The sequence below is a fragment of the Molothrus aeneus genome, chromosome 5 (assembly GCF_037042795.1).
Source record: "Molothrus aeneus isolate 106 chromosome 5, BPBGC_Maene_1.0, whole genome shotgun sequence".
NCBI classification, from domain to species: Eukaryota; Metazoa; Chordata; class Aves; order Passeriformes; family Icteridae; genus Molothrus; species Molothrus aeneus.
The window spans coordinates 37,362,205-37,386,210 of record NC_089650.1 but is presented as its reverse complement, the minus strand read 5'-3'; the positions used below and the strand labels follow the sequence as shown (position 1 = coordinate 37,386,210).

Sequence of the window (24,006 nt, the reverse complement as noted above, 5' to 3'; positions counted from 1 at the left end):
AGTGAGGGTGTTCCTACCCAAGGGTTACATAGCTTGGATCAGCACCAGTAGAAACCACAATGGTCCCCCCTCACACACAAATGCACACTTGAAAAGTTCACTTCTTATTACTGCAGCTGTCAGTTGCACTATACTCTGTTTGCTTGGCCCCAAAACATCAAGGGCGTGGCATTTCTTTATTAACTATAATGTAGGAGTCAATAAAATTCTTGTCGTGAATGGCGGGAGAAATGCGACACACCATATGCGATGAATAGCAAATCCCGAAGTTTATTGAAACCCCACACATATTTATATTGGTGTTAATGAAGCTTATACATAATGCAAAAGCTGAGCTTATTATTGGTTAAAGCACACTTAGATCAACCACACCTACTTCTATCTTCTAACAATTATTTTGCTTCTATGTTTGCATTCTTCTAACTTTTCTACCTAAGATAACTACATTTTCTGGCAAGCGATTTTCTCCCCCGTCTTCCCGTTTCAGGGAAGGTCACTGTGACCTTTGTCAGTGATTGGACACTGGTTGCTCAGTTCCCAGCTTGTTTCCCCTATCCTTATCCATTGGTATTACATCGAAATGTCCTTTCTCAGCTAACCAATTATCCAAAAAGCTCTCTACAAATTCTCATTATTTTTAATGTGTGTAACCCAGAAGAATGATAACCCCTCAGTACAGTGCAAAGAATGAATGCTTTGTGACATAGATGAAAGCACATTTCTGAATCAGAGATCCATTTATAAAAATTAAAAATTGGAAGGTAATGAGGAATTCATGCAAGCTGTAACATAATAAAGAATGTCCACATCATCACTTGGGAGCACCTCCTGTGTGGCTATTTATATTTTTGTTACTGGGGTAGCTAGATGAAGGTTTTCTGTAGGTTTAATAAATGTCTGAGTATTTAAAGTCTGACAGAAATTATTCTGTATCATTCACAACTCAGCTCTGACAATACATTTTAGATCAAGGTCCTTAAATATGTGAAGAATATAGGTAGAATATTGCAACATTGTGTAAGTTCTAAAGGCACATGGCAAACACCAAAATGTGCATGCAGCCTTAATAAAAGGTGTGGATGGATGTAGAAAAGGAATAATTTACCAATAAAGTGCATAACATGGAGGAATTTCAGTGTAGAAGGAACTTTTCAGAAATAAGAACTGAAAGGTTTGTAGGAGAACTCTGATAGAAATTGAAATTCTGTTTGGGAATAAAAGCCAAAATCTGTAAGTATATCAGACACAGGGCACTCAAATTAATACTTGTAACAATTTTAAGTGATTTCATTAATAGCCAATCTAAATTGTAATTTTTCTTCATCTGAAAACACTTTGATTCCTCTTTCCAGGGCTGATGGGTGTTTGTAGTGTTATGGAAAACGAGCAGGGATATTTTTGTCTTCTACTTGTTGGAAATGTGAAGCTCAGAGCTACTCTCAGAGCATGTTGAGATGCTCATGTGAGCTTTGTGGTGTGGTTCCAAAGCACACAGCAATTCCCCAAGGTAACTAGCAGGGATTAGGAAACAGCTGCAGTACTGCCAGCTGCACCACTTTACCACTATGTTTTTAACATGGAGTGTGTTGTTGCCATCAATGGCTGATTTTCTTCACCAGATGTTCCGGACACCTGTGATTTCAAGCACCTCCATTTTCCTTTCCTAAATAATGAGTCAAGCTCTTATGATGAAAATCCTGTCTCACAATGGAATAGTTCACACAACTGGATAGAACGTGAGGCTTATTTCCAAAACTGGAATTTTCATGTTTTCTCTTAGAAGATGTAGGAAAGGAAACATATGGTTTGAAAGAAAAGGAAAAAAAATCAGTTGAATGCTGGTGTAAGAGTGTTTTTAGAGGAAGGTTCATCTCATTATCATATTGCAAAATTATTATTTTTCAAGTTGTATATAGTGGAAGGATATGGTCCCTAAAGCTAAGGTTTAATTTCATTTGAATGAAAGAAAAACATAAAAATATCCTAATTAAGCTATTTTTTAAATCTAAAAAGCCCTTGGCTTCCTGGAGTGGGTGGCAATTACAAACATGAGGTAGATAGATTATTTTATACCTGTGAATTAGCATATCCACATTTTTCTTTTCTGCCATATGCCTTTTAATAACTAGGATTTGTGTCTTGCTTGTAGAAATGTCTGCATAATGGTGAAACCAGTGATCTTTTGTAAATCATGCAGGAAAGATAAGTTTTCCCATAATAGACTTCACAGGAAACACCACTTTACTATTATGTTTTTAAACTATCAAGCATTTTGGTGCTACTTGAAAAAATTACAATAAATAGAACTGGTATGGTAATATTTAATCTGTTTTTTGACTGATGGTACATTTTGTTCAAAAGTTTTAGATTCCTATTTTTATTATAGACTGGGTGATGAATGAAGAGTAGAGAACATTTTCTCTACTTGGAAGGTTTATAATTTTCTAATTATATATATTATATATATATATATTATATATATATATTATATATATTATATATATTATATATATTATATATAATATATATTATATATATATATATATTATATATATTATATATATTATATATATTATATATATATATATTATATATATATCTATCTATTTATAATTTTCTAATTCATATTTTTTGTTATTTGTGGTTCACTTCTATAAAGTGAGAAAATCACTGCAGTTCTACCCATACTGGAGTCCATTGAGCTTTACTATATTGATATGCTTCACATGTGTCTGTACACACACCTACATCCTGCACTCACACCACACATATGTGCCCAAGAGCATACCAGAGAAGGAAAACCACTGCTACACCTTTTAATTCTGCTGCTGAACAACAACATCTGGAAGTTCTGTTGTAAACGTTCAGACACTCCAGCCCACAGTCACACCAACAGGCAAGAGGATGAGGAAGACAGCAGTCAGCTAAGAGAGCATCCACAGCATGATTTCAGGGGCCATGAATAAAACCAGAGTCACAATGGCTCATAAGCTGTAGGAAAGGACATTATGTGCTGCATGCTAGAAGGTGCAGATGCCTTGCTGTTACTTTTGCAAAACATGTAAACTGTCACCCAGAGTTGCCAGATGCTGTCCTAAATGTGTCAGCACTCCTGCACCTCTCAAGAAACTTTTTTACACGAGTCAAAAGAAATGCACATGAAAATGGAGAATGTTTTTCTTCTCCACCAGGGAAAAACTGAAGTAGATTTTCTTACTTGACAGGTGGGATATGTAAATAATTCGGGGTTTAAGAGAGAGCTACTTTTGCCAAGAAAATGAGAAGTTTTCTGAGAACTCTAAGTAAAAGCTGTTTACTGAGAGTCTTAGAAAGCAAATGATTTGTAGGTTAGAAAGACAAAAGTACAGAATTGACTGCTGGTGGCAGTCTCACATCCACTCTGTGATGTGAGACTATTGTCCAGATCCCAGGTGTGGGTACTTAACCTGGCTGTGTCCTAATGGCTCCCTGGGGAAATGAACACCACCCTTTCTCACTCCCTCACATTTCTTTTAGAAACTGATGAAAATCTGGTTGCATAAGAAATTGGAATTATCAGACCAAGAGAAGATGCTGTGGGTTTGTTGTACCAGTATTTACAGGTAGATCTGAAAACACCTATTTCTGTTTGAATGCCAGACAGACTAACTTGAACAGCTGCAGGAATGTCCAACTCATAGACTAGATTGTTGATCCACAGGTACATGAGTGCAGCTCAGACAACTGATGAATAGGTTAAACTGGAGCTTAAAAATCCTTGCACAGTCAAAATACAATTTACAAGTCCTTGTAGCTAGTGAGGACTTCAGGGCAGTGTTGCAGACATCTTTTTATGAAAATCCTTTTCTTGGAATTTTTTCTTCCTGAGAAGCTGAGAGGCTCCAGGAACAAAATGTAAACAATGGTTACCTGCTGCTGTGGAATGCAACAGGTGCATCTGTGACTGGTCTCGTGTGGATGTTTGGATTTAGTGACCAGTCACAGCAGAGCTGGCTCTCTCTCTCTCTGTCTGAGCCAGCTGCCTTTGTTATCATTTCTTTTCCTTTCTATTCTTAGCTTAGCTAGCCTTCTGAGATGAAAGTTTTCCTTCTATTCTTTTAGTATAGTTATAATGTAATATATATATATCAAAAAATAATAAATCAAGCCTTCTGAAATATGGAGTCAAATCCTCTCTTCCCTCATCCAAAGATCCCTGTGACACTGTCACAGGGCAGAAGACTGGTTACTATAATGAATGATAAAACAATTTTTCTACTGCCACTCATTCAGTGGGATTAAATAATAGCTTTTATTTCTGTGAAAAGTACTACTCCTTTTTCTTGCTCCTTTCTAACATTCTCACTGACTAGAATAGACATAAATGCAATCCTAAGCTGTAACTTTCCTGAAGTCAAACAGCAAATTTAACTCTTCCATTCTCCTTCATGGGAAAGAGGAAAGGTGCATGGCCTTTCCTTGAAACAGCTGATAATTTGCAGAGGTGTCTTCAAGAAAGCGTGAAAGAAAACCAACCCAGATGCCAAATGTTGTCTGTTTGCTTCTGCTTGGGATTGGAAAACTGATTTAATAGATTATACATTTATTTGTAGGTTTTTATTTTTTTCCCAAGGGAATAGAAATCAGTTTGTTTACAGAACAGATTAGCTGTCTGCTGAGAACCATGCTTATAGGTCATCATAGAGATGAACTGTCCCTAGGGTGAAGAGTAGAGGGAGAGCTAATGGTAAGAGTTTGCAAAGTTCATGTTTGTGCTGCATCTTCTTCCTATTACCAGTGATGACCCAAGAAATCAGGGATAGTCAGCTAATCTAATACTTACCATAAAAGACAAATTCAGCTAAAAAAAACCCCAGCCAAAACCAATAAACACAGTAGTGAGCTAAAAAGAGCAGGGCTTTTAGGTTTGCTTAGATCTTCAGCTTCAAAAGCCGATGAATTCCTCTTGAAGTTTCATACTGATTTGGATGGTTTCCCTCAAGGCTCTTCACTCATGTAAGGGCCTTGAAAAGAATATTGTCTCATAGCCCAAAGGCTGCTTCTGTTAACCAGGGGCCATGTAAGCTTCACTTATCTCTGCAGTGAGCCACCAGCCACACAACCTGCTGTTTCAAAGCACTGACATGTGGGATTTTTCTCCTCTTTCACATCTGTGCAGTTCTCCAGCCCTTAAACCTTTGATCCCTCACAGTTGGTGTGCCAATACCTGTTCAACAGATCAGGTAATTCTTAGATCTTCACTGCTCCCCAGTGACTTGCTTCATGCCACCTGCATCCTGATTCATTTGCTGGTGAGTGTCATCCCTGTTTTGCAGAAAAGACCCCGTTTTACCAAGGAGAACCCCAAGAGGACATACCTAACTTGCTCCCACTAGCCCCTGCCTCAAATGTTTTGGGACTTCACCAGGAACCAGCATTACAGCTGGAAGTAAAAGGCAGAAGATAGTCTCAGACTGGGACTAGGGCTGGCAGGTGCATCCCTAGACTGAGATCCTCCAGAGACAGCAGATCAGCCCCTATCAATTCATTGCACAGCACTGCCCACAGGGAGTGCTCACCTCAGTGCTGTACAGCACCAGGAAATGGCACTGATTTCTGTAACAGGACTTTGAAACACACATAGCAGAACACTCATGTCTACCTCACCCCAATATTTGGCACCCCTGGCACAGGGGAAGTCAGTGCCCTTTCAAGGCTGCATCTTCCTACTGCTGCTCTTCCCTTTGTCTGTACTGCTGTGGCAACAAATGTCCCTCCTTCCTTTCCTTCTGCTTTCCATTTCCATGTCACTAATTGCAGGAGATGGGAGACAACCTGACCATTGAGCTTTTCTTTCCTCCTGCACTGCCTCTCTCACGGAAGGGGATGGATCTCTGAATCAAGCACTTAGCTATTAAACATTTAAATCTTCCTAAATCTCAAGGTTGTATGTACACTAAGTCTTGCAGTTCTTCAATGTACACAAATGTCTATCTCTGAGCATTCCCAGGGTGTCTGAGACCTGTCAGGTGCTGCAAGACCAATGGGTGTTGGTTTGCATTGCCACTCTACACTGTAAACAACACAAGGAGTATCTACTTGTTCTTGTTAACAAAAGCAGCATAAGAGCATAGCTGTCTCTCCGAATTCAAGGTTTTACAGTGGTTTTATACCAGCAGTGAAGTGACCTGCAGCCTGTTTCCCACTTAGATCCCTCCCAGGCAGATATCTGTAGGTTGTAAATTTCTTCTGTACCCCTTGACTGATATATTTTAACTAAGAGATATTAGTTCTTAATAGAAAAACTCCCTAAAAGTTCACACACATTCCTTTCCCAGTTTTTGACACATGCCATAAAAGTGCTTACCTCATTCTTTATTTTGTCTTACCTTGGTCAAATCGTAAAATAGACAGCGTGTTCTTTTAAAAAATGGGAAATCATTCGGGGTCATCTAAAAATTTCTACTGGCTTTCAACTCTTGAGCATTTGTTTATCATTTGCCATTTATATCTTCTTTTTGTGCAAGCATTTTTTATTTCTAGCCATAAATATCCTTACAGCAGGGAGTAGAGGGGAGTTCTGTAGTGGATTATGACTTGCTTTCAAGGCATTTGTAATTTGTCAAACAGTGCTGGTCCAACTGGGACTACTGGATTGCTATTTCTAAAGGAAACTCACTTTTGAAAAATGTAAGGTAAGAAATTCTGCCCCTAGATTTATGCATGCAAAACCTGATTAAATTCAGCAATTTCTATCTCAGTTTTCACATCTTAAACTAGAGAGAAAAATGAAAGGAAAGATACCACTGACTTTAATGATATTGCAAAGATATATTATGAATGGGAGCCATATTTTGGCCCAGAGACAGAAGGACTGAGAAGTTTTATAAAAGCTATATTAAAATACTCTTTTCTTTCTAATTGATCCACACTGAAAAGGTTATAAAGGATCTCCATCCAGAGAGTAACAGCCCCTATGCCTTCTGCTGGCAGATCCTTAAAATATTCTTTGAGATTAAAGAAACACACAGGAACTGAAAAATTCCTAATATTTTGGGGTGTGATGTTTATTGCATTATTTGCTAACAATGAAAAATTACATCATTCAGAGTCTGAAAGGTACACAAGCCTCTGCTATAGTCCTCAAAGAGGAAAATATTTTATTTTAATCTCTCTTGTTTTGAAATGTTCAGGATCAGGCTTTCAAAGCTTTGTCTCTTCACCTAAGGCATACTGCCGTGAACTACATGCAATGAGCTATGCTAAGGCTTCCATCAAAGTTATGCAGCATTCCATCTCTTTTGTCAATTTAAAACAAATACCTAGGAATAAGGGTTTGACTGTAATTCAGCAGACTTTTAATAGAATTGCCTTTAATATACTCATTAGTGGGAATTTTCAAAACAACCAAGAAAATTTAAGTAGGCATCTCCAAATACACAGTCCCAGGTTTTCCCAGAAGCCCAAACATTAAATGTCATCAATTTGAAAAGAGATGCTCTACATATTTTGCTGTAGTATAATAATAGTAATACTAATACTACAACTAACAACAACTATTGTTGTTGTTGTTATACAGCAGAGAAATATTACAATGGAAGAAAAATTCACTCAGAAGTCATATCATATGCATTGTGATTGATGATTTCTCAAACTTGGTCCATGCACAGAGGTTATTGAGAAAAAGGAGGATGCAGGAGTTCACAGAAGAGTTACTTCAGCTTTAGCAGGGTAATACTGTTTCTTTCTCAGAGATCAGCAGCATCCTCAGGGCAACCCAGTGCTGAAAGAAGACAGGAATGGCCTGTCAGGGTCCAATACGCCCTGACTGGATTCTTTTAGATATTCCACACGTATGAGGTGTGGAAGGTAAAATGTTTAATGTCAAGTGTACTTATTTAAAGATACTTTATGTTATGGGAGTTTCTCATTTAGCAGAGTAAGAGAAAAATATATTGAAAACACAAAACTGCTCTAAGTTAGATTTAGCAAAACTTCCATTGCAACTGCAATAGACAGTTTAATTGTGTGATTCCCATTATCCACCTCTATAATATACTCATTGTCATGACTCTGGGCATCCCCACTTGCTGGAAAGGAATTTATGGGCTGAAAGCTGCTCAAGCCCATTCTCTACAAACCACTTTTGCAAGTTGACTAGTTTTTTATATTCTGTGTCAGGCTGAGCCCCATAATCACTCCCCCATGCTCTTCTGGCCAACTCAGGGAGACATTTACACTCTCTTAATGAATTCCGTGAGAAACATTTACACTACCATTTGATCCACTCAACTTTTCATAGCTGTTTATGTAAAACAAAGGTCATCTTCCTTTGCCAAGGAGTCCTGTTGCAAAGAAGTTTTCTTTGCAACAGCTGTGGTCAGTCACATACTACATTATTCCTTGAGCTTCATGATTACATCACTCTTGACTATTTCCTCTGAGGCTTCTTCCCTTGGAAGGATTTATTGGTCAGTCACATGGCCTAAAATTTTCCTGCCTCGTCTCTCCTCATCCCCAGATTCTTCCCTTTTCAGTAATTTTAATTCTGCAGTTGATGTAATTTAAAAGACTGCTTGCTAACATTTCCAGTTTGATTATACAACAAAGGAAGACTAAATGTTGGATCTATAAGACCAAAATGGTTCCAACTTTCAGTAAAATTAGAACATATATAGCCAAAATCAAAATTTGGCTTGTGTCCCAGCTGTATTGAACTAAATTTGACACAGAACAGCTGCAGGTTACTGGAAAAGCTTATAACAATGCATCTTTGTTATTTCTGAAGTCCAAAATGGTTTTAATACTATTTTTGTGTAAGATTGGGTATGGAGCATCTGTTGCTGTTTTGACATTATTTATGCTTTCATTATCCTTAATATTCAGTGGACCAGCACAAAATTCAGATGCTGTTCAAAAGCCTTCTACACTTCATTTCAAATATTTCAGATTCCAGGTACCCAGCTGAGTGGGATATGATGTCCAGCCCCTGAAGGGATACCTGTCAGCTTGCTGATGTGTGAAGAGAATGTCCAGAGAGAGATCCCCCAGAAAGCAGAATTGCTACATCATTGAATACTCTCCTGTGCTTTTTCCTCCTGCATCTCCACAAGGCCAATTTGTAGAAAATTACCAAAATGCTAATTCACTCTGAGGTCTTATGGAAGGGAAAGGTGATTTTTATTTAGAAAATCTCTGCACTGATTTTTACTCATTCACATGTTCACACACATATGCTCAGCACACTATGACACGTATGTCAGGGCTTGCAGTGAAGAATTGATGCTGATTTGCTGTCGTGCCCTTTGGAAGTGGTGTTTGAGATCTTTTGCTTCAGTATGTCAACTGATCCCTCATAATTCTTGCTGAATTTATCTGGTTATTTTATGGCTCCAGTCATGTTCTTCATCTTCTTGTTACCTTATCTTTAGGTCAGTTTGTTCCTCCTCTTGCTTAGAATGAAATCACACATATAGAGTATTAGTCTGACCTGTCCTTTTAAACTTTTTTCTGCTGTTTCATCTGCAACTTTCACACAAATATTTCAATCCATAATCAATTAATAAATCTTCATATTTCTGTAACAAATCTCCACAAATAGCACTAATGCTGCTGTGTTCTGTCCAGGCTGTGGCGAGCTGCCAGGTGCAGTGTGTCACCACATCACCTCATGCCAGTGGGACCTGGTAGATCCTGGCTGGCAGAGGGACCATCCAATACAGCTCTGCATGGCCATAAATTTCACTCCAAAAGTGACATCCTCAGCAAACTTCCAGACACTCATCAGTAGAAAGCAAGGAGAATTTCCATGATCCTTGAATGTCTCCTATAATCTCTTTTCTTTAATCCTCAATTGATTTAATATAGAAGACTGCATGAGTTAGGGGATTGAACCCCCCACTAAGCACAAGGTAAACAAAATGTCACACAAAATCCCACCTGGATTCAGATGGATGAGAAAAGCACTGAAATTCAGTGATTAATTCCCAGCTGCAGCTGAGCAAAGGCTCAGAAAAGTGAATCATGTTGAAACCAGTAAGTGAAATGTTGCATTTGGACATACACATGAACTCATTCAGCTCTTAGGCCAGGCCTGGCTAAAAGAATAAGAATAATAAAAATTAACAGAGCAAATAGCATTCTTTAAAAGATTCTTTAAAGCATCTTTAAAAGATTGCCATGAGGCAATCTAATTGGGAATGGAGAAGTCCCTAAAGGGAAGACTGCACTTTGTACCAATGTCACAGTTTTATCACGAGTGTCAGGGTTCAATGGGTAAGAATCAATTTTCCTGCTGTCCTCCCAGTAGCTACACAAGAGACTGGCCTGCTGGTTATATATTTACCTACTGCATCCCTTCAGATAACACTCATTCAAGCTCCAAGAACAACTAAAAATAACACATGAATCACATCCCTTTAATTCTTTGTCTGGTTGTCAAAACTGAAGTTTTACTTTTGCCTGAGAGTGCACACCACAGAGGAAAGATACTTTTGTCCTTGAAGTGCCAGCATTTTATAAAAAATAAACTTACCAACCTCTAGGGAAAAACATTTTGAACAGAGAGAAGCCAGGAATGCTAGGGCTGCCTCCTTGGATACAGTCAGCTGTGGGGAGAAACAGTTTGCTGGCCTTCTCTAGTCCTTGGGGTCATATAGAAGTTTCAGAGCTGGTGTTATTTCTGTCTCACACGTTTCTTCTCCCACCATTAAAGTGACAGAATCGTGGCTATTTCCTTTTGTGACAAAGAATGTCTTTTCTCATCCCATCGCTACTGTTGCCTCACTATACATAACAGGGCTGCCAGTCTTACAAGCAAGCTTCCTTCTTTGTACAAATGCTTTCACTGAAAAATTAAGAAATGAGTCCTTTCTGATGGCAAACACAGTTACACAAAAGACCAAAGGTAAATAAATTGAAGGCATGTTTGCATGGCTTCATTCTTAAAATCAGTATCTCCAATATGTATAGTATTCTGTAATTTACAAGTCAGATAAGCATAATAAGCATAATAATCCTTGTATTATGCTTGGAAAATATTTCTGTTGCATGGAAGAATTCTCTCATGCTTTGTACATGATTGCAAGACAGAAAAGAACTTCAAGTTAAGAAGATTAATAAAAAGACTAAGAATGAATAGTTTCAAACACTCTTCATTTCAAATTAATTCAATTTTGAAAACTGAGTACCCTCTTTCTGTCATGTAATGCCTATAAATCACAGAGTCTCACCAAATTGCATTTTAAAATATTTATGCTTTATAGCTGATTAATCCAAATGTTTGGAATATGCTACGAGTGTGTCTGCTAATTAGCAATATGTTGGCTTGCTCTGTCTTTTGCACTGAAATGAAAGCTTGAGGATTTGCATCTCTTTTTCCAACTCCTGCTAACAAGCTCCCAGAGAAGAATCTCAGCTACCGCATGTGCTACTCAAACAAACAAACAAACAAAAACCCAAACAAAACAAAAAATAGCCCAGAAAAACTCCTATTTAGTTCTCATCTCATCTACAAGACACTTTTATAGACCTATCCTTCCATGATCTGGTTTTTAATTGTTGAAGAAGTTCAGCCCCTATTTTTGGAAATGTTTCCATCCCAGCTAGCAGCATGTGAAAAAGTATTTTAACCACTTGTCTCCTATAAGAGACCTAGTTTCTCTCCAGGCTCCCAGAGAGGCAAGGGCAAATGAGTACTCACATTGCTGGTCTGGAAGACCTCATTTGAGGGTACTCCATTGTACTCCAAGGGTGGAGTTGTTTCCCAGTTTCCTGAGCCTGGTTGGTTTCCCAGAGTTTGCTAATCTGAGGCAGGATTTGAGGAGTTCTCTGCCTGCTGCCAGCCCAGCAGTGGCGGTAAGCCCTGCCTGTACCCCCCTCCCGGGCTCAGGAGGAAGGACACAAGTGCAAGTGTCCCACTGAGTTCCTTCACTCCCTCGTGTCCTTGCCTTCAGCAGGACTTAAAAACTGTAACAGAAAGATACGCACAGGAACTCAATCATGTGTGTAAATGCAGAGTTACTCTTGCCAAACCAGAGTGCCTTTCCAGTGGGAGCTAGAGTGTGCTGAGGTGGCTTCTGGGGTGTCTGGTTCATGCTCCCTGTTTTCCCTACACTCAAGGAAACCTGGCCTCCCCACACAGGCCAAAAGGTACATGGACTTTGAGGCACAAAGAGTTTGTTTCTGTCTTTTGCATGAACCTGACGTCTCTGGTGGAAAAAGGCCATTTTTCAACAAAGCTCAAATCTGGGTTTTTTCCACTAAACCATTATGTTGCTTTAACTTTCCATTTAAACACTTGTGAAGAAAATATGACCAGAACCACTGAGTCATCTTTTGTGCTCATGCTGAAAACTGTCATTGATGGCCTCTGGTGCAAACCATTTTACACTGATTATTTTCTCAAAATTGTTATAATTGAGTAGTTTCTTAGGGAAACAGGACTTCATATGCAGTATGTGGCAGACATACCTAACATGCCACCCTCCTTTTCTTTATTTTTCCTTTTTACTCCACACAATATTACTAAGAATTTTAGGTACTACCCTGACTTCCCCCCCACCCCATCTTAACTCTTCGTGTAAATAATATCTTTCTATGTTGTACACTGACCTTAGGATTGTATTATCTGAGTATCTTGAGAGTTTTGCCTAATTAGGAATTTTCTCACAAATCTACCTTTAAGGACAGAGGAGATGGAAAGGTTCAGCATGCACAGATGGGACACACAGAGAGATTAGATGCAGAGATTTTCCCCTCTTTGTAAGGCCAGAGATATCATCTGGGTGTGAGGAAATAAATTGATCTCTAGGCTAATTTTGGTTTTGGTCTTCCTTGTGACACAACTAACAAAGGCACCCAGCTGGCAGAAGCTTAGCAATATGAGCCCCTTGGTTAGTGATAGCATCATCAACTCCATCCAAAACAATATGATGCTATTAGATGGCAATATTTTGTAGTTGCCCTTAAAGAAAGTAAAATCCTGAGCTAGTAACATGGGGGTGTCTGCAGAGATCTCTCAGAAAAACCTATAGTACCTGTAGACAGCTGTCTGCAGGACATGTGTACCAATTTGAGTTAGCTGTCTACCTGCCATTAAAAAAATTAATAAATAGTTTTATCTATACATCAATGGAGATAAGGGCAGTGTTCTTGATATCCCCTATATGATGACTCCCTGGTCTCCAGAAATTAGTTTTGTATTGGCCACAAAAATAATCAGTCTTTCTCAGATGGACACGCATACATTGTAAGTACATTCATGCAGATGAATTCCACCTTTGTGTCCTCTACCTTAAAATGCCTATATATTGAGGCACTTGAGTAATAAATTTGGAAAGAAATGAGATTTTGTTGTTTAATTACACTATGCCTTACACTGTGATCTGTGAGACAGAAGAACAAGCACTAATGATATATCTTAGGTATAAAGAGAGAGTTAAAATGGGATTTTTCATGGTTCTTTGGATCATCTCATCTCAGTACAGCATATTTAAAATATAGTTTTTCAGGGGAATTGCCATAATAGATGAAACAAAACCCAACCCCCAAACAAACAACAAAACAACACAAAGATAGAACTCTCTCCTCATTTTTCATATTCTATTCAATTTACTAACTGATAATTCCCAAACTTATCCCTTTAATAAAGAACATTTGTAACCATATATCACAATTTAGGATTCTTGATCCTCTGATCATCAGCTTCATGGTGAACTAGGTTATCAGACATACATAACTAATTCTCTGCTCTTTTCTGTTGAAAAAGACAAGTACAATTTGGTTTGAGAAATGAGGTTATATATAGTTGCAAAAATTTATCTTTTGCTTTTTTTACTATTTACTGCCTATAATTCCTTGTTGCCCTGACTGCCCTCACAATGTTTGGAGTATTGGAGATAATGGGACCACATCAGGAATGAAATCCACCTGAATGCCAAAATGTCTTACTGAACTCAATCCTTAGCTCTATGTCCCTGTGTGTAACACTTGGAAGCCACTCCTCTGCTCCCATGGAAACCCTGAAATGTCTCACATTTAGGAAATAAAATGGTGGCTATTTAATAATGTTTGCTTCTTCTCTGGAAGAGGATTATTCAGATTAATTGTGCAGAAAATTAGTCTGATGATTTGATTTTTTTTTTTTTTTTTTTTTTTTTTTGCATCTCAGCCAACAATAAAGTGAATTGATTGTTTTCTGTGGTTTCCTCTGAGGTGACTGGCACATAAAGTATTTCAGAGGGTGCATTTGTCTGTGCCTACCCTAGTCTGCAGACTTCTTACTCTGCATAGCTCTGCCTGCTTTACACAGAGCCAGGACAGAGCATTGGCTATCCTAATTTTTGGTTTTGTTACACTATTTTGTACAGTTATTACTCTTATTTAGAAAAACATTTAAGCAGCACCTAAGCAAGTTTCTCCTTTTGATAATAATGCTACAAAGTTACATACTCCCTAGTCCTCTGGGTTCTTTATCTACTGCTTCTCACTTCCACGTAATCTTCAACCAAGATCTTTCTAAAATACTAGGAAGACTGTTGCCTTTTAGCTTGAAGATTTAGTCAACTATTATGGAATTTATCCTGACTATCACCTCTTCCCAAAAAGGGGAACGATATTTAGGCTTTTTCGTTTCTCCGCCCTGAAAACTCTGTGTCTGTTCATATTTCCCACAGGACACATTTGTTTTGGGGCAGCCAAAGCCCTACAAGTCACATGTTGAATGCTTAACCTGGAGAGATCATTTTCCTTTTTTTGTACATAGCCTTGTAGCCATCTCAGCAGAAATACCTAGATTTGTAAGGAGCTTCATGCAGTTACAGTTCCAGGAGAAGAGAGGTTCTTTTTCTAAATACATAAAACATATTTTAAAACTGAAAAATGGAAAGCATTTTGATACTTTCAAATAACCTGTGAGATCAGATGTTTTATTTGCTCTCTGAGTCACCAGTTTATCTCCCTCCCAATATTCACTGTGGGTTTTTTATTTTATAAGATCCACATTCCTCCCTCCTAAAGCACTTTGAAATTAATGTGCTTTAATGACAGCCCTGTCTGCTGCTGCCCCTGTGATCCCTGTCCCCATTCTTGCTGCCATCATTACCAGGGTCAGGAGAGACTATGGCAGGGGCAATCACAGCAGTAACAGTGGAAGAGGCTGAGGCAGTCACTGCCAGTCTCTGATGACCTGTTCCACATCTTCCAGAATGGGCTTTGTGCCCTGGAGAGCCAGTGACAATTTTGCCATATTTTGCTACAAAGGTGTAAAAGCTAATGACACACCAGCAGACTGCATTGCCAATGCTTTGCTTGAAAAGGAATATTGAAATTGTACACAGTACTTCTTAGCCATGTGTCCTGTAAGAATTTATGGAGAAAGATAATCATCATTACCCTGAACTGAGGATTAATAACTTGGGCACCTTTTGCTTGCAGAGCACTGAGAAAGGGCTGTATTCCAAAACCTTCTCTTCCATCCACACCCCTGGAAAAACAAATGTTCGAAATAGGAAAAAAATACTGGGATTGTGCAAAAGATTCTTCCTTTATTGGAATAAATCATATAATAAACCATATAGTAAACCATATCCTACAACATCTTGATCCACCTAGAACTAGAGAGGCTTGCCAGTCTTCTCACCATAGAGCTGAAGAGGGAGCTTTGCACTCCTGATGATGCCTCACAGCCTTGCTTTTCAGCAATTAAGTAACCCAATGGACTGTATCAAGAATTCAACTGAAAACATCCTTATGGAGAACTAAGGCCAATTTGCATGTAAACTGTTACTCTAACCAAGTTTATATGAAAGCATGGCAAATTACTGAGCAGCTGTACCAAAATAGTGATACAGTGTTAATTAACACTGAACTGGATCAGGGCTTTCTGCAGGACCAGTCCTGGGAGAGGCAGACCCATGCTGGCTGGCTCTAACGAAGCTCAGCAGGAACTAGTTGTGGTTGCTGTTTGCTTGCTTTTAACTGCACAAACCATTGTGCATGACTTACCAGCTGAACCTGCTCTCTTGTGAGGGACTGTCACCAGAATTAGTGAGGACTGCTCCCCATAGAGCAGCTGTGATCTAGTCCTGGACCTTGAAACGGGTCCATTTACTTATCCTATAATTCCTTTACCCAAGTAGCAAGTGATACATTTTCCAGTAAATCCCATTCCTAAAGAAAAACATAGAAAACTAGCTTGCAAGAGTAACTACAGCTTGTGTCTTTCTGCTTCCTCAGTCTTCCATGTACACAAGGGACTGAAACTTGTGCAGACACTTTTCTAGAAGAGGACACTGTATTTAATTAGCCCTTTTTGTTGGTGGGGAACTCCGTCTCAGAGAATTCTGAAAGTGTTTTTTTTCTTTATGCAACAAGTCACTTATTCCAACAGTAGCTCTACTGTAAGGCCTGTGTTCACTTTCCTCAGCTGATCACCAGTATCTGCCCTAGGACAACATCCAGCTCTGCAGGGCCTTTCCTTCTTCTGCCCTGCTTTCCATGTGCCTGAGCTGGAAAGGAGCATGCATGCACTTTAGCAAGGTTCTTCAATCTGGACAATTTGGAATTGGCTATAAGATTTTGTGCAGACAAAACCCTTGTATTTGAAGTACTGAGCACAAATGAATTTGTGTCTTCTTGTAGATTTTGGTCTTGATAATACAGGGGGGAAAACCCAACCTTTTTTGGGTTTTGGTTTGTTTTTTGGTTTTTTTCCTGAGCCAACAATATGTTTGCCTGCAAACTTAAAAAGAAATAAATGAAAAGAAGCTTTTTGGCAACTTAGTTTCTTATATGAATGTCTTCTGTATCATCTCCACCTTTGCTATCTAATTGAATTTAAAATGCAGTAATTCTAGTAACACCAGTACAGAGTACAGGTTCTTCAAACATGTTCAAAACATTCAATCATGTTTTATGTTAGAAGATGAGTATTTAAAAGAAAAATATCAAAATAACTCCTCGAGAACATTAATAAGTGCTCACTCACATGTTTTAACAATAGTAGTAGTACGTAGTGGAAAGCTGATTGGATGTTCCTTCTTTGCTTGTGTCCTTCATTCACTACGTATAATAGAAAAACATTTTAGTTTTGTTCACTCCTTAAAGCTTTTCATGGACACAACTTATTATATGAAGACATTTTGAATTTTGTAAAATATATTTAGTAATGCCAAATACATTTCTTGCCCTCCAAAATCTAGACAAGCAAAAAACCCAAGATGCTTTGGATCAAATAAATATGCAAGTTTATTAGAGCAAGTTTCCATTTTAAATTTGCAATGGTTTCACAATTTTTTGTTTCCTTCTGTTTCCATTACGGCATCCTCATGATAACCCAAAGTAGCTGTTAAAAAAATATATCCACAGATGAACAATTAAAAAATATTGGCTGTATCTTCCAACATTACAATTATGTGAAAAAGTCAGTATTTACAAAAAAAGTCTGGAAATCAAATATTGACAAATTGTGTTGTTGTCAGTTTAATTGCAGAAGCTACAGGACACTCATAGGGGAAATTTATGCTCACAAGCCCCAAGTGTAAGCCTAGATTTTGTAATGTATTTGAAAAAAACCTAAATTTATACTTTGAATCTGTTTGGTTTAATACATATACTGGTCATTACCCAGTTCATTTTTATTTTCAACAATATTCTACACACATTTTTTTCATTATATTTTCTGTTTGAATGTAAAGTGTAATAGAAAAAACATTCAATTATGCAAACATGAAAATTCTGTTAGTACAGCTAATTGGTTTTTAATACATATTTCATGTACAAAGAAAGCAGTAGCACAAACAGAAAACTAGCAAAGGATAGTGTACTTAACTTGAAACACTTGCAGTTTCAGTAACTGTGAATTACCTACTTGCAAAATATACACAGTACACATAATGTGCACAAACACACACACAACATCACTGCATGCTGTTTTTTTTGATTAAAATATAGCTTCAGGTTCACAAACCTTCGTCCAGAGTTGGTGAGAGCTGTAGTCACAGTTGTATATTAAAGGTGGTCAAAAAGATAGTCTGTTAAATGTAAGCCATTCCACCACACTGTCCTCTGGCTTCTCGTGCTCTGAACAACAGCAAACACAAGGAAAGAGAACGGAGCCGAGATTTTCTTTAGTGACAAAAAAATAAGAATCTTTTAGGCATAATGTTCCCTATTCTTTGCCCAAAATAATCAATTGGGAGCTTCTGGAGTGGTTTAAGATGATCTTATTCTGCACCTAACTCCATTAATTTCTGCTACCATTATTGAGGCAGGCATGGGCACCATCCTCGGTGAAAGTCACATGCAATCTCCTCAAGCAATTAGAAAAGTGATCTTGTTTGTTAGGTTTTGTTGAGAAAGAAAGAAAGCAAGCTGCTGCTGAGCTTCCTCCTTGCATGCACGTTCTGCAGCCACACTGGAGTCCCCGTGCTCCAGCAGCCAGCTGGGACTGTGTCAGCAGTCCTGCAGGGGGGCAGGGGAGCTCCTGGATTTCAGGATCCAGCAAGCTCAGGAAAACAGAGCAGACAGGTAGATGTACTTCTCTAAGAGATTCTCAAGACTTAAAAACTCAGCAAAACTTACTCAAGGAGCTTCAAAACCCAACCTCAATATGAGACAAGCTCCAAGGAAAGATGTAATAGGATTGTTTACCATATAAATGAACTGCAGTCAATTTAGCATGCATCGTGTTGAAAACAAGCACACCTTGAATGCTTTGTAATTACCAAATATGATGACTTTTTATTGCAATTTACAAAATTTTTATATATTCCCAGAAGACTTGTAAGTTTGATTTTCAGATCTGTGTCTTGAAATGCACTGGTTCTGCAGCTCTTACCAAATGACTACACTCTTCTGAGCTCGTGAGGCTGTTTGCTTGGCAACCTAGCAATGTAGGACATCCTAGATGTCCTAGTGAATTAAAAAAGATGACATTCCTACCAATAAAGCAAGTGGTTCTGGTATTCATTATAAGTTTTCTTGGTGTGACTGTTTGTAACAGCGCTGAGCTAGTCATAGCGTATCATACTTATTTATCAATATATTTTTAAAGTTAGTTTAAAAAAATGAAAGTAGGTGCAACAACACACACACGCACAAATATGCTGTATAATTTCCATCAGCATTAAAGGAAGAGGAAATGTCACCCTAAAAATGAAACCCCACAATACACATAGAGACATCGACAGCACTAAAAGATTTGCCTTCAAAAGGACTGTTGAATTTCAGTGTCTGAGAACTGCTAGACCTTCACAAGATGAAGCATCACAAACAACTGAATTCCAGCAGCTCAGAGTCTGTCTAACTCTATTCCTTATCTGGACAGCCAAGAGTTTTTCCCACCTCCTTTCTGGTAATGTTCAAGACTAAACTGTAATCTTGCTCAAATTGTCTTCTTTCCCTGTGACTTCATCAGACAATCACGAGAAGTTTTATGCATTAACACTAGAGTGGAGTTAGCCCAATACATGAAAACTCCATTGTTTTGACTGTTTTAAACAGCAAGCAACGATGCACTTAGTATTTTAGGAACAGACAAAAATTAAAACAAATTCTATTTAAAAAAATAACTGCTTTATTGTTGCCACACCTTCCTGATCAGTTGCCCTAATCTTAAAAAACTTTCAGAAAATAATTTACATACTGCAGCATAGCTTATCAAGCAAGGGGGCACTTTTTATCTCATGGCCATCTTAGTCATTCCTTGGTACCATGATGGTGGCCTGGATTGGCATAAAGTGCCATTCCACAACCTTCCCAAGCACTGTGACAGGACTGCAAGCCGTGCCTGCCCTGAGGGCGGTCTCATGTTGGGATGGGGATGAAGCTGGTCGATTTGGAGTGGGGCATCTCCCTCCATGTGTTTAGGCTGTGGGTTGGGCTTCTGTTGTTGGTGAAAGAAGTCTGTCGCCTGCTGTTGCTGTTTGAATCTTCTTTACTCAGCGTTTGCTTTATTTTTTGGCAGCAAGGGAAGCTCTGTAGGCAGTCTTGGAGGAGGTGCCCACTGAAGAACATGTAGATCCATGGGTTACAGCAACTGTTCAGGCTGGCCAGCAGAGCTGTAACAGTAGTTGCAGTGTTTTCAGAATCTGGGGAGGGGGGGAGAAAGATGTTTAATCATCAAAAAAACATTTGCACCATTCAGTCGATTGCTTCATTAACCGTTGGATTTATTTCCCTGAATATTCGAGTTCTAAATGTTGAGCTACAGCATTTTAAACAGATAATGAGAACATAATCAGTAAAGTTCTTATTTATGTAAGGCTGCCATTAAAGTCAATGAGGATTTCTCTGAACTGACTTCAAAAAGCTGTGACAGATTAAGTTATGGGGTAATCCATCCAAAATAATGATTTAGTCACATTTCCACTGATGTGTATCCATGTGTTGATAAGCTCCTGCTTTAAATACTGAAAGGTTTTTTCCAGACCCTGGGAGACAATGGTAAAATTTCCACTGCTTTCAATAACACTGAATTTTGTTGCATATATTTGCATGCTGAAAAGTACTGAATGCTCAACTAACTACTGGATTGTTTGTTAAATCTGGATTTTAGAGGTTGAACAAATTTTACTTAAGGGAAAAATAGAACTTGGCACTATGGCATGAAAAAACTATGGTGTTCTACCTTCAATAACTAGTTAATAATTAGATCAAATACTCTAAATATGTATTTAGTCTAATATAAGTGACTTTTTATATTTAGTCTAATATAAGTCACTATAAGTGACTTTTTTTTTGTAAATATTGGATCTTCAAAAAAGTATAATTACTGTATTATGCAGTTCCATTTATTTAAAGAATCTCTTCAAACACATCTATCAAAATAAATACCCATCTGTTAAATTAGATTTAATTTCCTTTGAAGTAAAAAAAAAATCTGTTTACTGCAAGCCTTTATTTCTCTACAGAGATCTGCATTATAGGCTTCAGTCCCATATTAGAGGTAATCAACACTCTTACTACAGTAAGCGATCATCTGGGAATTTTTTAAAAAATCGAGAAATTATGGATTCCAACATTTTGATTTGCTGCTCTCTCATTATGAGGAAACAGAATATCTGTCACTATGATGCCTATCATTACCTATGTAATAGCTTTTAAACTCACCAATTTTTTTCAGACATATTTAACAGCGGCACACGTATCTCCAAAGTCTAAATTGCCACTGATTCATGAAAATCGGTGACTTGACTAATGGAGCACTCAGAGGTGACTGCCTTGCTGAGAGGAAGGGTTCAGGGTGCGCTCAACCCTATTATTTGACAGCAGCTACAGGAGAGAAGACGTAATAAGTTCTCTCTTCATGTAACTGCTCCGACATGTGTGCGTGAACACTTCTCAACAATACTCAACATTTCTAAAGTTTTCTTATCCGCAGCTTCAAACGGACGAAAACGCTGCTGCTTCAAATTACGGCAGCAAACGCTCCGGTTTCCATCCGCTCCTTTTGCGGCTGCCGCAGCAGCCCCTCCGGCTGCTCCCGGGCCGGGCCGGGCCGAGCGCCGCGGCCGCCGCCGCTCCCGGGGCCGCCCGGTCCGGGACTACGAGCGGTGCCGGCGGGGCGGCCCCGGGGCGGCGGCTGCCCAGGGCTTCTCTTCTTCCCCACAGCGGCGCTCGGCCGCTACTCCCCGGCGGGAGAGGGACCCGTGCGGGGCCGGGAGGGCGCTCCGCGGTCCCGTTCTCCGCTTCCGCGCCCTTTCCCCACGCTGCGCCCCGGGACAGCCGGCTGCGCTCCAACGCGTGCGGGGCTGCCGCTGGGGACAAGCGGCGGCGTCACCTACCGACCCAGGGGAAGCGCTGGTCCCACACGGACCACATCTGGATGGTGAAGAAGGGCGCCCAGCAAACGACGTACACCGAGACGATGACGAAGGTCATCTTGACGGTGCGGATCTTGGCGCGGGAGATGGTTTTGACGTTGCTGACACAAGGGGCAAGCAGCAGCCCCCGTCGCGGGCCACCATCATCACCTGCCCGGCGACCGCCACCCGCTGCTGCCGCTTCCCCCGGGCGCGTCTTGCCCCGCACGTTGCGCCAGATGCGGTAGCAGATGAAGCCGTAGCAGATGATGAGGATGAGGACAGGCGCGATGAAGATGCCGCCGGTGATCCAAGTGATGTAGGCGCGGGGTCCCCAGGGCATAATGAAGTGCGCCCAGCAGTCGTAGACCTGCGAGCCGCGCTCCACTTCGCTGAGGGAGAAGATGAAGTACTGCGGGGTGCTGAGCAGCAGGCTGAGCGCCCAGGCCGCCGCGATCATCCCGTACGAGCGCTTGGTGGGCTGCTGCAGCGTCTTCAGCGGGTGGCAGACAGCGATGTAGCGGTCGGCGGTCATGGCCACCAGCATGTACGCCGAGGCGAACATGCCGAAGACCTGCAGGTGCTTGACGACGCGGCAGAGCCCGTCGGGGCCGTGGAAGCGGTGGGTCACCTCCCAGCAGAGCTGGGGCAGCACCTGGAAGAAGGCGACCACCAGGTCGGCCAGGCTGAGGTGGCGGATGAAGAGGTGCATGCGGGACGCCTTGCGCGGCGTGCGCCGCAGGGCCAGCAGCACGCTGCCGTTCCCCACCACCGCCACGGCGAAGGTGACGGCCAGCACCGCGATCTCCAGCTTCGCCAGCTCCTCGTCCCGCCCGAAGGGGTCCCAGCCGCCCAGGCTGCCGTTCGGCGACCCCGACCACGCCTCGGGACTGGGGCTGCTGCCGCCGCCGGGCTCCGCCGCCCGCCACCGGCTGCCATTCCCGGGTGAGGGCACAGCCCGGGGGGAGCCGGCGCCGCCGGCGAGGCGCATGGAGGGGCTGCGCGGTGGGGCCCGGCCCGGCCCGGCCCGGCCCCCGCACCTCCGCTCGCCCGCCTTTCCCCTCCGGCGCCCGGAGCGCCGGGCCAGGTGCCTTTATCCCCCCGGCCGCGGGAGGCGAGGCGAGGCGAGGGGGAGCTCCGGTGGCAGTGGCTGCCCAGCCCTGACGCCAGCCCCCTCCTTCCCCCGGCAGCCGCCGCCCGCCCGCCCCGCCACGGGAGCGGGGCCGCTCCGCCCCAAAGCGCTGCGCCGAGCGGGAGCGGGCACCGGCAGCGCGAAGGGCTGCTCGGGCCGGAACGGTGCTCCTCGCGGTCAGGTAAAGCAGCACTTATAACTGCGAGTAAAACTGCCGTAATCATGCAGAGCAAATGGAGGTCTGTCAGCATCAGCCTGCACCCCGATCTGCCTTCTAGCCAAGGCAAAGTGACTTGTCGGTAAGAGGCGCTGGTTTGGTCCTGAGAGAGTCCACCTGGGCCTTTGGCATTTCACTGGGATCAACCCCAGAGATGTAAATTATTAGAAAAAATAGCAACCTAATGTCTCTGAATGTTTCAGGACTTCATCTCGGGCCATAAATGTCATCCAAGCCTTAACATAGGTCTAAACCACACGTTTCTGCAAGTACAAGCAAAATCTCCACATCTGATGGAGAGTTTCTGGCAGGGAGCCTTTAAAATTCTTGTTTTAAGCACGGTTTAGATGAAGTGTGTTCTTGCTCTTGAAAGAATGAATGAACTTGGTGAAAATTTTGGTCCCATTGTCATGAGTGTGGATAATATCCTGATTTCACTGGTACCTGAATTTGACCCTTCATTTAGCAACTCCTTCCTTCAGTCACACAAAAATGCATAAGATCACAGCAAAGAAATACTCTGTTAGATACCAGCCCTACTGTGTTTTTCAATAAAACTCCCTATGTCTCCTCATAGAATTAAATTCTGTTGCAAAAAATATGTGATTTTACAGGGAGAAGAAAAAATGGGAAAGAATGAAAGATTGTCTTACTTCTTTAATTAAAAAGATATTTTCAAAATTTTTTACTCCAGAACAGTTTTAAAGTTTAAAATACAAGGTGATAGGCTTCTGAACATGTCAGCATTGTGCAAGGCTTTATCCCAGTCTTTTTGCCACTTTCTGGGCTTTTTAGCCCCTGAGAGGCTATGTGCACCCACCCCAGTCTGTCACTACCCTTCCTTTGCTTGGGGATCAGTGGCAGGAGTTTAGGAG

General features: G+C 40.8%; 1 protein-coding gene across 1 annotated transcript; it reads right to left on the bottom strand.

Moving 5' to 3' along the window:
* Nucleotides 1-17,208: 17,208 nt before the first annotated feature.
* Nucleotides 17,209-22,773, bottom strand: AVPR1A (arginine vasopressin receptor 1A). Its single transcript, XM_066549722.1, has 2 exons — nt 21,765-22,773; nt 17,209-20,069 (listed from the first exon to the last, which is right to left on the bottom strand). Exons 1-2 carry the CDS (start codon nt 22,771-22,773, stop codon nt 19,786-19,788), a joined length of 1,293 nt encoding a protein of 430 aa, XP_066405819.1. The 3' UTR covers nt 17,209-19,785.
* Nucleotides 22,774-24,006: the final 1,233 nt, after the last annotated feature.

Bases quoted from the DNA above. Each gene is read 5' to 3' on its own strand.
- AVPR1A (XM_066549722.1), bottom strand. From the start codon at position 22,773: ATGCGCCTCGCCGGCGGCGCCGGCTCCCCCCGGGCTGTGCCCTCACCC. The intron at 20,070-21,764 runs GTAGGTGACGCC...CCCCCTCCCCAG, and splicing joins CCAGCGCTTCCCCTGGGTCG to ATTCTGAAAACACTGCAACT.